Source organism: Microtus pennsylvanicus, chromosome 15 (assembly GCF_037038515.1).
Source record: "Microtus pennsylvanicus isolate mMicPen1 chromosome 15, mMicPen1.hap1, whole genome shotgun sequence".
NCBI classification, from domain to species: domain Eukaryota; kingdom Metazoa; phylum Chordata; class Mammalia; order Rodentia; family Cricetidae; genus Microtus; species Microtus pennsylvanicus.
Genome location: NC_134593.1, coordinates 23,227,682 through 23,241,482, shown reverse-complemented (window position 1 = coordinate 23,241,482; position 13,801 = coordinate 23,227,682). Strand labels below are relative to the sequence as shown.

Below are 13,801 nucleotides of genomic sequence, written 5' to 3'. Positions count from 1 at the left end.
AGGTGTCACGGCCCAATGAAGCTTTGTGCCAGGCTAGCAATTACGTCTATGTCCTCCTACAGGCCGGTCCTAGCTTACAGTCACCTGTAGTTCATTCCCATCCTTCGGTGTTCAAGAGGATGCTCAGGTGAAGCGAGACTGAAAAGAGTAACAGACACCAAATTCGGCAGCATAGCTTCCACATGGGAAGATGGGATGAGGTGGGCAGGACAATGAGGGCTTTTTACTGGGACAGCCCCCATTATGTCCCGAGTGTGGGCTGGCACAATGTGAAATTCAGACACTTTACAATGTATTTTCATCATATCCACCTACTACTACTACCGTCTTCCAATTTTCCTGAGTGCCTTCCCAACCCTAACTTTCAAATTCATTTCCTCCTTTTATTTAAAAAAAAGTGTAATTAGTATCTCTGAGTCTAGTTAGTTCTGTCCATATGCTCAGGGGTGTGGACCATATATATACTGGGATGTAGCGCCCTACCAATGGTCATGTGACTCTCCCTCACTCTGCAACCTGCTATTTTTCTTTCATCAGACATCTTACAATGACTTGTTGATATATATCTTAATAAAGGTTCCTAAGAGCCAATCAATAAAAAAAAAGCTGATATTTACTATGAACCAGGCACAGCTAACACACTAAATCGCCATCATAGCCTGAGGAGTAAAGTTCTTACTATGCTACAGGTCACAGATGGGGAAGTTAAAGTCAACTGTCAAAAGGCCCTGAAGCTGGGGTAGGGGCACAGACTGTGGGTACCCACGAGACTGACAACTCCGTTCGCCTCTTAGGTAGAGTGGAGCTTATGCAGGGCTGATCAAAGCTCGGGGACCCTGTGGTACCGCAGGCAGCTGCTGTGAAGGTCTGTATTTTGCAAGTGAGGATACAGGAACTCCGAGGGCTTCAAGGTGTCCCTGGGCTTCACAGCTGTGACTTGGCAGGGAAGGAATGCAGCTGTGATCTCACCGGGCTTCGTGGGCAGCCCTGCCCTATTAACAAAGCTTGCTCACTCAGACAGGCCACCAGCTGTTTCTACTTGACCTGAGACCCAGTTCCATCCCGCCATTGACGCTGCCCAAGCCTGCAAGTGGTTATTGTTTCAATGCTTTTTCTGTCCTCAGATTCAGCTGTCCAGGTGCTAGGAGCCAAAAGAGCCCTGAGATTCAGGAGGACCCCGCCCCTGTAGTTATGCAAATGAATGCAAATGTTCTCACTTTCTCTACTCGGTTTGGAAATACAGCCCATTTCCATGAAGAAAATTAGTGACCCCACTAGTGAGCATTCAGTGTTCTCTTTCTTCCCCCTTCCTTTCTCTCTCTCTCCCTCTCCCTCTCTCTCTCACACACACACACACAATACATAAATAAATAAATCTTTTTTTTCTTAAATGTGAAGGGCTAAGACTTCATATAAAGCCTTTACACGTTACAAAAATGTAAAATCTATATAACATAAAATGTATCATCTTGGTCATTTTGAAGCACACAGTCCAGTAGTGTCAAAGACATGCATTGCTGTGAAACCATTGCCACCACTCAACGCCAGAACTGTTCCGTATTTGTCAACTAAAAGATGTGCTCGTTAAAAAAAAAAAAAATCCCAACCCCTTCTTCCAACCCTGGCAACCCCATTCCACTGCCTATCTCTATGACCTAGATGGCTCTAGAGGACCCCGCCCCTTGCCCCCATGAGCAGGACCCTACAGTGTTTGCTCTTCTGTGACTGGCTTATTTCACTTCCCATCATGCTCTCCGGGTTCACATGGCGGAGAGGCTTTTAAAATTAAATGTCTTTAGCCATGTCTAAAGGACACAGGTCACTGTGGATAACATGAATGGCAAGATCTGTGCCCCGACCCCTGGCTCCCTGCACTTCGCTGGCTGCCTGTCTCTTCCCCGGCCCTGGGTATCACATGTATCTGTCTTATAGAAGAGGAAACTAACTCAAGCCCAGCCCTCCTGGGAATGGTGGCACTCAGATCCCTCTGGGTCAAAGCAGTGGCTTTCCCAGGGCCTGGAGGCAGTGGACTTCTGGGGCAGACCCTGTTGCAAGGGTGCCTGCTAGTTGAACCAGTCACTAAAGCTTCCTGAACTTCCACCCCTACTTCTCCAAGAAAGGACTGATGAGGTCTCCAGATCATCATAGCATCAAGAAGCTGTGCGTAGCAACCCTAGGGCAGCAGCTGCCTGTGATCAAGCTCCTCCCTTTCAGTCAGGAAGGGAACCCACGGGAGCGTCTAGGCTGGTTCACTGGTCCTAAGATTCCAGCCTAGAGAACTCAACTGGGCCTAGGTCAAATACTGTCCTCTGGAGCTCAGTGTAGAATGTACTTATTTTCCACCCCAACCCCAGGGTGGCCTGCCCTCCCTCTGGGGAGGCAGGCACAGGCTGGATTCCGAGCTGTGGTTTGCTGTTCCAGTAATCCCACAATCAGGGCATAGCACCCGATGAAGCGGGTAGAGATGCCACCGGTCAGGGGCTTAGGGGGATTGTAGGGTCTTCAGAGACTTGAGGTAGTGGAGGCAGCCTTTCTGAGAGCCAGTGCTGTCCCTTGGACTCCTGGGACGCTGGTGGTTTGGAGGCAAATGAGAAACCTCTTAGGAGAATCGGCTTGTTTCTTCAGGTAGAAGGCGAACCCCTAAGGGTAGGATTAGCTCACTAAACAGCAATTATAGGGCTCTGTAAGAGAAGACATTTCCTGACTTCCCAGCGCACTGTGTGGTGGGGAGAGGTGACAGAGATGTTGAGGGAAGAAAGCCTGGGGGAGAGAGTCCGTTGAGAGAATCCAGAACAGAACCCTGCTTACTGGGAAGGGCACCCCAACTGCACCAAGTGTTTTCCTGAGGAGAAAAGAGAAGCTCAGGCCTGCTCTGGGCTGGGGCCAATAAAAATGACGCTGTAGACATCCCCTGGATGCTCTAAATAAGTTCAGTAGTTACCATATATATGACCAGGGGTTTTGCCCAAAACTGGAGGCAGGCACTCCAACAGAGACCTCTGCCCCCACATACATAGCGGCACACCCCAACTGCAAAACAGATGAATGCGGTCAATCCATGCTCTGGATGGTATCTAGTCGTAGCAACCAGGAGACTCAGACACATGTCACAAGTGGATTTGGGGGCATTATGCCAAGTGATACTAGCCAGCGACAAAGGGATAAATATGTGACCCATGTATGTGAAACAGACAGCAGAAAAGGGTTTGCCAAAGCGTGGGGGTTGGGAATCAGTGTTTAAGGGCCAGCACTGATAGAAAGAGAATACGATATGGGGAAGAGCGTGCATCTAGTCCCTAATTCTGGGGCTCCTGTGGGTGCTCTCTCGGCCTCAGAGCCTCCATTTGTCTCTGATGGATGTTAGAGGGCCAGGCACTATCTCAGCACGTGTGAAGGGGCAGAATGTGTTCCATTTCCACATGGTTGGACAACATGAGGTTTGCAAATGCTCTTTGTATTCTGCGGCTGGTGTTTGTCTAGATTCACCCAAAGGTCAGCCATTGTTATAATCGGACAGGTATAATGTCAGCCATTGTTATGGCCGGTATTGTGTTGGAGTCTGTGTAGAACCAAGACAATGCAGGACACGTTAACCTTAGTTTGACCCCCGAGGCTGCCAGACAGGTGACCGTGAAAGGAGGCAGGTGGTACGGGTAAGGTGTCTTGCTCAATAGAAACTTGAGTTTCTGGGAATCTGTAGAAGGAAAAACTCAAAGGTTCCCAGAAGCCAGCTCCACATTGTGAATTGGTTTCTGGGGGAGTTATGGACTCGGGAGGAAGTGGAAGTATGCTTCATGGGGAGAAGGTGGCTGGGCCACAGAGGTGAGAGTGGCCTCTCTTGACAGTGGGAAGGAGCTATTATCTGTAGTCCCTGGCCTGGGCTGAGGGACTGGAGAGCTGGCAGCCTGGCTCCAGTCCCCGGGGCTGGTTCAGTTAGGGAGGAGGGAACCGTTTAATTTGCTTGCTCTGTCTGGGCCTAGTCTACTTCCTGTGAGCTGGGCCGGTATTGATTGGGAAGGCCAGACTAGAGTCAGGGCTAAGCACAGAACTGGGGCCCTTCAAGCCCTCCAGGGGAATTCCCGACTCTACCCAAGTGTGAAGCTCTAAAGACGTGACAAGGTTTTCAATTTTTCATACTTGGAAAGTCCCTAAACTGTTACCTTCTGTATGAGAGGCTGGACTTTCAGAGTTATCAGGGGCTCTGGCTTCCGGTTTCCAAACAGCCCCTTACTAGGTGAACATCCCTGGGGAGGTGTGAACCCCTAGCAGAAAAGAGAAAAGGATGGTTGCCCCACCCTGATTCATCAGACGGCATCAGGGGTGGGAAGGAGGGAGACATTCCGGGAAGAGGCACATGACAGAGAGAAGCAGGAGAGGCGAGAAGTTGAGGACCAGTGGGGACTTGAGCTGACACATCTCAAAAGAAAACAATACACACAGGTCACAATCCCAGAGAACCTGGACAATGAGGAAGACCCCAAAAGAGACAGACATGGATCTAATCTACATGGGAAGTAGAAAAAGACAAGATCTCCTGAGTAAATTGGGAGCATTGGGGACCATGGGAGAGGGTTGGAGGGGAGGGGAGAGGCAGGGAGAGGAGCAGAAAAAAAAAACCAGCTCAGTAAAAACAACTTTTTTCTTTTTTTTAAAAAAAGAAGAAGACAATATGGTAGCAGGTAAATTTAGGAAAAGGTGTCCAACATCTCAAATCACAGGGAAAATGACAATCAGAAGTACAATGAAGCTGGGTGTGAGGGCCCTCACCTGTGATTCTAGCACTTGGGAGACTGAGACAGGCAGATCACGAGTTCAAGGCTGGCCTGGGCTATGTTATAAATTCTAAGCTAGCTTGAGATGCAGAGTGAGACCCTGTTTCAAACAACAAAAACAAACAAAAACCCACAGCAAGATACTACCTCACCTAGAAGTGCTGGTAAAGGAATAAGACAGAGCTACACACGCACACACATGCATACACACGCACACACACGCATACACACACACACACGCATACACACACACACACACACACGCACACACACGCATACGCACACACACACACACACACATGCACGTACACCACTGTAAACAAGACTACCTACCTTGCCTACCTGAGAAGCTAACGAACTCCCATGTTTACTGCAGGACAGTCCACCACAGTCAAGACATGGAATTGACTGGGATGTCCACCAAGGGATGAAATGGCTTTTTAAAATGTAGTTTATTATCCAACTATAACACTGTGAAACCTTCATGTTTTCAGCAGGGTAGAATGAACTAGAAAACACTGTGTTAAGTGCAACAAGCCACACACAGAAAAACAAATACCACATGTTCTTACTCATTTGTGAAAGCTGAAAAAGCTGAACTCTAGAGGTCCTGGAGGCTGGGAAGGTGATGGAGAAATACAGAAAGACTGGGTAATGGGTATCAAAAAAGGGGAAACCCATTCCAACATTCTTTTGGTAGTACTAGGGATTAAACCTAGGGCCTCACGGATGGGAGGCAAGCACTCCACCGCTGCGCTACAGCCCTAACCCAGTTCTGTTAGTCTGATCATACCTAGATAAACAGTATACAACAATTTAGTATATATTTCAGAATAACTCAAGAATTTGAGTACTCTCACCACAAAAGGGGTAGTACTTGAAAAATTGGAAATGCTAATTTTGATTTGACCACCCCACCCCACATCTAATTATACTACCACACTTCACAATAGAACCATACACACACACACACACACACACACACACACACACACATTTATGTCAGAAAGGGATTATGCACCCCAGGCATGCTTCAGATTGAACTAAGCACTTAAACACTTGAGACCACCATAGCCAGCCTCTGTGTTAGCCATAAGATATCATCTCATACGGAGTGAAAGAATTAAATTCTTGGAAAGAGGCCAAAATGGAATTGACTTTGGAGAATAACACAGCAAAGTGCCAAGAGCGGAGAGGATGTATTGAGGAAGCAGAAGGCACCTTCAAGCTCACTGACTCAAGGAGCGGTGGACAGAGCAGCCGTTTGGCTCTGAGGCTGGGGCAGATCTGAGTTCAAATCCCCCATGCTGGTAATCAGTTCTCTCATCTGTAAAGAGGGGGTAGTAATATTCTCAGTAGCACCCACCTGGGAAGGTGGCTGTGGGCATCAAGCGTTGTGAGAGGAGTAAGCACGCGCAGTACTTATCTTGGCCTTTGGTTCCTCCTCTTTATTTTCCTTTATCAACACCCTGACAGGCAGGTATTTGTTGCCCCCATTTTACAGTGATAAGATTGGGGAGGATTGGGGAGACTGCAAGTGGGCTATAGTAGAACTAATCTAATTGCAACTGGGTGTTTTTCCCACCCCACCCATGCCCAGATACTGGACCAGCTGCTTTACAGTCAGTTATCTGTAGGTACCCAATAGCTCCCCAAACAACTCCAAATTTACAGCATGAACTTCCACAGAGGCCAGGAGAGATCTGCCCTAAACAATTACCTTTGGTTGGCCTCCCCTCTCCAAAGAAGGACTCCACCTGCAGGTCCCTTCTCTCCAGGGAGACTCTCAACACCAGACCCACCCACCTCAGTTCCATAGCCCAGCTACCCAAGGACTTCTCATCTTACTACAGGTGATGTGGTGCGATGGGAAAAATCCCCTCTTGCCTTCTGTGGCTCTTGGGCTGCCCTGAGCTGCTGTTCTGCTGAGTTGGGGTCCATGGGCTCCTTTGTTCCCTTCTCAACACTGCAGGGAAGAAGGGGGACTGTGGGCAGGGTGTTGGGATGGGGGTCAGCTTCGGTCTACTAGCTATAGCTCCTGTAGCTCTCAGATCCCAGAGGCATGTCTGGGGATGGAGACCTTAGTTCTCCCCTTCTAGGAGACTCCTATCTGCAGGGCGAGGCACGAGTTCCAATTACAGTGGCAAGACAAAAGAACCCAATACCTTTCTTTCTTTGACCTTTTATTTTTCGTAACCCCCTTTTCTTGATTATATATATTGTTTCTATTTTTAGAAATTTATGAAAACTACAAAAAAGTAAAAGTAATGATATTACTAAGAAGAAATGATTATCACCACTGCTCTAATGTCTCCTGTACCTTTGTCTATAAATTCTCTTATTTATTTATTTTGAGACATAGCCTTGCTATGTAACCTTGGCTGGTCCTGTACACTCTATGTAGTTCAAGCTGGATTTAATATAAAAATTTCATAACCCCCTACAAAGTTAGTATCTTCTCAGAGGAATAGAATTGGGTGCTCACGGGTAGAAGAAACAAGCCTTGGGCAGACAGATACATGAGCTATTTGTGAGTCAAGGTCCTCTCTGCCAGTCTCCTGTTGGCTGCCTCTGAACACTTTTTCATCTTCCCTGAGACAGAATGGTCCCAATGACATGTTCTGAGGGGCATGCAACCCTGTGGGACCTTCTAGAAGCATCCTCTTCTGAAACCAAAATGGTTTGAGTGTGGGCCTTTGATAGCCTGTGGCCCATGATATGAACATGTGATTATGAACTTGTTTCTCTGAAACAGAAAGACTCCTGGACCCTGAGTCAGATGGGTGCCATCCTGTTAACAGCCTTAGCCACATCCTTGGCTGTCACTTAACCCTTCTGTCCTAAGACTTCTGGGCTTTCTGAGCCTCTGTTTCCTCCTTTGTAAAATGGGAAGGGCAAACAGCCTCAAACCTCCGGGAGAACCTCACAGAAGTGCTCTGGGGCCTTAGAGTCCTCTCTCGCCATCATCACAGACCTCCTGCCCACACAGCGAGCAAGATCTGTCATCTGGCTGGGCGTCCAGCAGATGAGGATAATGGAAGCTGTTTCATATGTGCTGGAGCCATGTGCTTGCCTAGATTTACCACTGAGAACTCTGGCTGGTGATCAAACTGAGGCCACAGGTGCCACCTGAACCTGGGTCTCCAGTTCTGACACACGGGCCCTGCCTGATTAGTACCCGCCAGGTTTCTTATTCTGTTTCCTAACAACTATAAACACCTTCTGCCTGCAGGGATCAAACACCTGCAGGAAACTAACAGCGTAGGTGCTACGGATTCTCAGGTTCTCACCACAGAGTGCCCCAGGGACCTGGGAGGTTAGGCTTTTACTTCCATCTGCCACTGACAGAGCAGAAGGTATCCTGGCCTGTTTCTTATCTTGGTGTCTGCCAACGGCACTGCTAAGCAAGACCACAGAGACAAGACTGAAGATAGGCAACTGATTATTGCTGAACCTGAAGCTGGTTCCCTGGCCAAAAGGAGCTACCAGGGCAAATGGAATCCCACACTTAGCTGGAAGGAGCTGACATATTCCTGTCTCCCAAGACCATGACCTTCCCATTTCACTCTTCTAGAACTGCCACCACCTCATCCTGGACCATTCATTGGCTATCTTCACTGCAGGGGCATAGCTGGGACTTGTGACCTCCTGATAACCAGAGCAATCTAGATTCAGCAAAGGAACATGGTGGCTATATTCTAGGACCCTGAGAATAGTGAGGTCGGATCCCAGCTTGGGGGTGTTAGGTGGCCCCAAATCACCAAGCGTAGAGACTTCCCTGTCTGTCACAGTTGGGTGGTGACATGGTCTCTTGATCTAGCTGAAGCAGATGCCAGGCCTTAGTTGGACATCATATGATATTTACGGTTTGAGAATCATTGAATGAATGGAGACCCAGGATAGGACCAAGGGGAAGCAAGGAATATCAGATGGGAGACCAGGGAGGTCCCTAAGCTTAAGTTGTAGGCCCTGTTCCTGCTATCACTGCCTCCATGTGGCCCAAGGCTCAGCCCGTGTGGGGGTCAGAGTGAAGGAACTCAGGCCGGTAGTCCACGAATCACACTTCTTCAGAGATGACCTCATGAGCTTTGAGCGTTTGTGTCCCAATGCCCTTGGTACATTAGCTGAAAGAAAAGCTACCCTACTCTAGGTCAACAGCGATGTTGGCAGTAACACCTCATATCTTGGAGTGAAAGCCAGGAAGGAATATCAAGAGGAAGCCTCTAGCCCCTCCTTTGCTTTAGAAACCTGTCCAGATCGTACAACCCCTCTCCACTGGTCCTAGAGGAGGCAAGAAAGGGTAAGCAATGCTGTCTGTCCCTGTATAGCCTGCCTTTGAATGTGGGCTCATTGGCAAATGTCTCCTTGGCTGTTTTAACAGCTCCCGGGAGGATCACCAGATAAACAGGAGGCACACTTTGGGTTGCCCTCTGCTAGGACCAAAACTTCCAGTAAAACCAGGGCCTGGTGGCAGAGACCCAAAATTGCATCTACTTCTGAAGCTGAGGCAGGAGGATTGTAAGATCAAAACCTGCCTGGGCTATAGAGTGAGTTTAAGACCGACCTATGCAACTTTGCAAGACCTTATCACGAAAAGCATACTAGAAGGAGGGCTGGGGATATGGTTCCAGGGAAGGGCACTTGGCTAGCATGGGAAGGAAGGGCTTTAAATTCAATCCCCAGGACTACAGACAAACATCTATTGTGGGTGTTCGGCAGTGTGTGTGTGGCAGGGGAGGGGAGCCTGAATACTCACTGGCATTAGAGTCTCAGTCTGTCTCCTCAGGATAAATTTGCACAGGAGCCTGACAGATGTGCAGGGAGAAGGTGGGGTGCCTGGGTACAGAGAAAGCTCAACTCTGCATTGAAATAAATATAGCATAATAATAAAAGTAATACAAGCTACCCTCACTGGGGCCTTAAAACTGTGAGATTTTAAAGGTACCTTGATGGTGAGCGCAGGATAGACTAGAAAACTAGCATGAAGCTTTGTTTTAACTGAGACAGAGAGAAGAAAGCATCTCTAGTCTGGCTGCTTCCAGCTAAGTGTCTTATGAACTGCTTTTGTTGGTATCTGATTTCTCACAGGACAGAGTTGAGTGTGGGGGTCCTGAGATCAGCACCAGAGCTGCTGCTGGCCTCCAGGTGGGCCATCTTTAATCAGGTGGGGTTTCTGCATCATTCATTGGGCTGGGTGAGGATGTTCTTCACTAAGACCCCTTTGCTGTCTGAACTTGGCTTTGTGGGACAGTAAGGCAGGGGGACGGGAGTGAAGCTCAAGCTTGGAGACTCGTGGATCTGCCCTCTGAAGTTTTTTCACAGCCCCTTGGGCTTCTTTTCATTCCTTGGCACTCTAGGTGTGGTGTGGCATATGACATTTAGTGTCCCTTGGTCCATATTGGAAGTCCCAAGTCACAGATGCCCATTTTTGATCCACAGAACAGAATATTCATCCTTACAAGAGACTCAGAGGGCTCTGTATGCACATTGGAGCTCAGAGACCAAATGGCTTTTCCAGCATGTTCAGCTGTGCCCTCCCCAGTCAGGCCAGCTCACCAGACACCCTCCTGCATTTCCCAAAAGTGAGTTTGAGCTCCGGCTTTGTCACTTCCTAGCTATATTCGCGGACTCCCAGGAGCTTCAGAGAACTCACCCGACAGCAAGTGCCCTGGACCTTCTTAAGGTGGAATGGAAGGCAGGGAATCTCATCCATCCTTGTTTCTCTCTCTGCCTCCAACCCACGCATTCTGTTGACTGCTGACATCCCCGTGAACTCAGCTTTAGGAAAACCGACTGCCCAATGGAGGGTGCCGTATTCCATGGCAGCAGCTAAGACTAGCATTGGCACGGTGACCTGATGGCCCCAGCTTCAAATGACAACTTTCCTATTCCCACTTGCATTCCTCTCTGAGTCTTTCTGGTCTTCTTGAAGAAAAGAGTTTGGGAAGGTGAGGTCACATGGCGACGAGACGTGAGTAACGCAGGTGAAGTACCTGACACACTCTGAGCACAATGACACGTCAGTCATCGTCATCACCATCATTACCCACCCCCGGTCACCCAGGAGAACAGAAAATGCTATGCAGATAGAAGGCACGTTACTAATGCACTTATTTCTTGTGCCCACATCAGGACTGCCGTCGGCAACCAAAGTAGTCCCGACTCTGACTGCCCTGCCCTGGGATCCGACAGTCTGAGTTACCCTAAACATGGCTGGCCTCCTCCACTTAGCCAGCACGCTCTGGGTGGGGCACCATGCCATGCTTGTTTTGGATGTGTCCTGGCAATGAGCGTAAAGTATGCCCCATAGATCTCAGACACTGTTCTCAGCTAGGCTGTGTGCTGCTTTAACCAATCTTTAAAGTCTTTAGAAGTTCAGCATCATACCCTAGGTATTCATTTCAATGGTCTGAGGTGTGGCTGAGGCTTTGGGGTCTTACCTGAGAACCCCCCCATGGTACTTTGTCATCTAAAGGATGATGGGGGTGTCTAGGAAATTTGAAAGAAGCCCCTACTGTTTTCCATTTACTCAGAGGAATATTTTCTCTACTCCTCACTCCAAAGGGAAGCCCACAAGGAATGTGAACATATTTAGACAGTAAACAACACTGCTCCGAGAAGCAATAACTCTCAGATGAACCCAAAACCAACAAATTGCATCCTTGGCTAATAGGAATATTTTTTGTCCCTCTGTGAAAAACAGATCAAAGCAGGTTGGCCTCAGGAATTCAGGGTGCAGCTTCCAGGGTCTGTCTCTGGCCCTGCATGCCCACCCCTTCATCTTTCATGCTCCTATAAGCACCCCGTGGTCACGAAGCAAGAATCCACAGGTGCCCCGTCTTCTGCAAAAGTCAATAGCAAGCATATGCTGCTCGGCCTTAACAGCATTCCCAATGGAAGAGGGTGTTCTGAGCCGTCTCAATGTCAACTGGAGAGGCTCCCAATTAATCAAAGGCCCAACCTCCTGAGCTGCTACTACCCTGAGCTCTAGTGCTTTATTTCAGCCCATGAGAAATTTCAGGCTCCAGTGGAGAGATGTCTTGCAGGATTCAGCAAAGCAAGTCAGGCCAGCTTCTGCTTTCCTGTTGGCTGGAGAGATGCCACTGGCTCTGGAAGGCAGCTGGCCTTGACTGGGGGCTCCCTGGGAGTCAGATGGCCCTGCCGGTGATTCAGGGAAGCAGCTAAAGCTTAGGGGAGGCTTTGTTTCAGATCTGGGTCAGCTAAGAAGCTGCTATGATAGAGGAACATAGTGGTTTTCCGAGGGCGGCATGGAGAAATGTCCCACTTCCTTTCCCAGGTTTTTCATGGTTCCTGATGGGGACCTCTGTGGGCAGTAAAAGGATCCAGCTGCTGTGTCACTCCGCATCTTCTGTCTTTGCTCACTAGTTCCATCTGGAAAGCCTAACCACCCTGACTTCTGGGCCGTCTCTTAACATCCTTTGCCAAAGTCTTCGCTCAAAGTGTGGTCAGTCATGTGTCCCCCTCTGGCAGCTCTTAAACACCTCAAATTATCGAACGGCACTTCCCATGCTGAGCCCCAGTACTTACAACTATGACCCCCAGACTGAGAGCCCTTCCCAAAGTCGCTCACCTCACCTGGGGGACCTACTACCTAGTGTCAACTCCCACCCCAGGAAAAGAGGCTGCTTGTTTGCTGAGTGAGTGGTGGTCCCCAACCTGTAGACAAGTGTGGTGCGTAGGGAGAGGGTTTCTTAGAGAAGTCAGTACAGGCAAACTCTGAGAATCCCCTGCCTGTCCAGGAATAAGAGCAGGAGAGTCTGATCCTGGTGGGAAAAGGGTAGGAACACCCTACTGTGGCCTCGGATCCTTGCGGGTAATAAGGGGCCGACTGACTCAGGCCACATGCATCCACTGAGAAATAGGATTTACCCTTTGCCCAATAGGAAGACAGATATACAAAGGGGAAACAGGCAGAGATGGAAAGACAACATCACGTAGGCAAAGTCAAACAGAAAGATGGAGAGAGGTTACAAGCATGGCCCACTTTCCGTGTGGGCCTCTCGTGGGGCAGCCAGCCACTCACCAGTTCCTTTCTGACCCAGGTTATGGCCTCATCGATACTCCGGAAGCCTTCCAGCTTGCCTGTGGTCAGAGGTCCGTCGCCCCGGCTGGCGCTCCTGGGAGGTGGGAGCAGCTCTCTGGATTCCCTCAGAGGGACTGACGGCACTCCATCTCCACAGGCTCCCTGTTCCAAGCCTGCCTCTTGTGGGGCAGTTGACTTTGGGAAAGGCCACGTCTGCTCCTCTAGCCTGGCCTGCCATTCCAGGTAGGAGGGTCTTCGGGTCTCTAGCCTCAGTTTCTCAGTGAGGGCCTTCAGGCTGAGTAGGTGGTCATCGGGAGGTGCGGCTGCTCCTGCCAGCCTGTCTTTCTCACCCACTTCTTCCACCTGGATCCGTGGTACAGACATTCTCTAGTCTGCCCTGGTTGCCAGGCATGGGAGGCAGTGGAGGTCACTCCAGAGCCTTGCTGGGTAGCAAGGTCAAGTCCTGCTCGGGAAGGACCTCATACAGTGGTGGCCATGGCTCCTGAAGGCATTGCGGGGATGGAAGTGAGTTCCGAGGCTTGGCAGCAGCTGGAGCCAAGGGAGGCTGTGAAGTGCGCCTCTCCGAGCAGGTGTGGCTCAGGGTCTATGATTTGTCCCGTAATCCCGTGGGGGCCATGCTTCACAGAAGGCAGGATCAGACAGGCATCAGCAGGAATGTCTGGGGCGGCCTCCTCCGAGATCTAGCTATGCTTGCCAGAAGTGTGCAGGTCGGAGGTGATGGGAATGCGCTTTGGGTGTGGGGGTGAGGGGGGACGTGAACCTGCAGGAAGGAAAAGAATCATATCAGCCCTGGTCTCACCCCCGCAAGATGGGAAACTGAGGTACAGGGACAGGGTTTCTACTTGCCAGTTCTTTGACAAGAAATGAGGCAATTTCACAGACTTCATGCAAAGCAATTGATGGAACCGGGCGGAGCTTTACTGTTTGTAAAACCATTCTACCTCTCTGAGGCCATGGACGTCCC

At 49.4% G+C, this 13,801-nt stretch overlaps 1 protein-coding gene across 1 annotated transcript in view; it reads right to left on the bottom strand.

Moving 5' to 3' along the window:
• The window catches only part of Fam167a (family with sequence similarity 167 member A), a 32,066-nt gene that overhangs the window by 3,239 nt on the left and 15,026 nt on the right, over positions 1-13,801 (bottom strand). The window contains exon 3 of the mRNA XM_075949790.1: positions 12,817-13,597. Coding sequence (XP_075805905.1) covers positions 12,817-13,200 — 384 coding nt within the window. The 5' untranslated portion in view covers positions 13,201-13,597. The remainder of the gene's footprint in view (positions 1-12,816; positions 13,598-13,801) is intronic.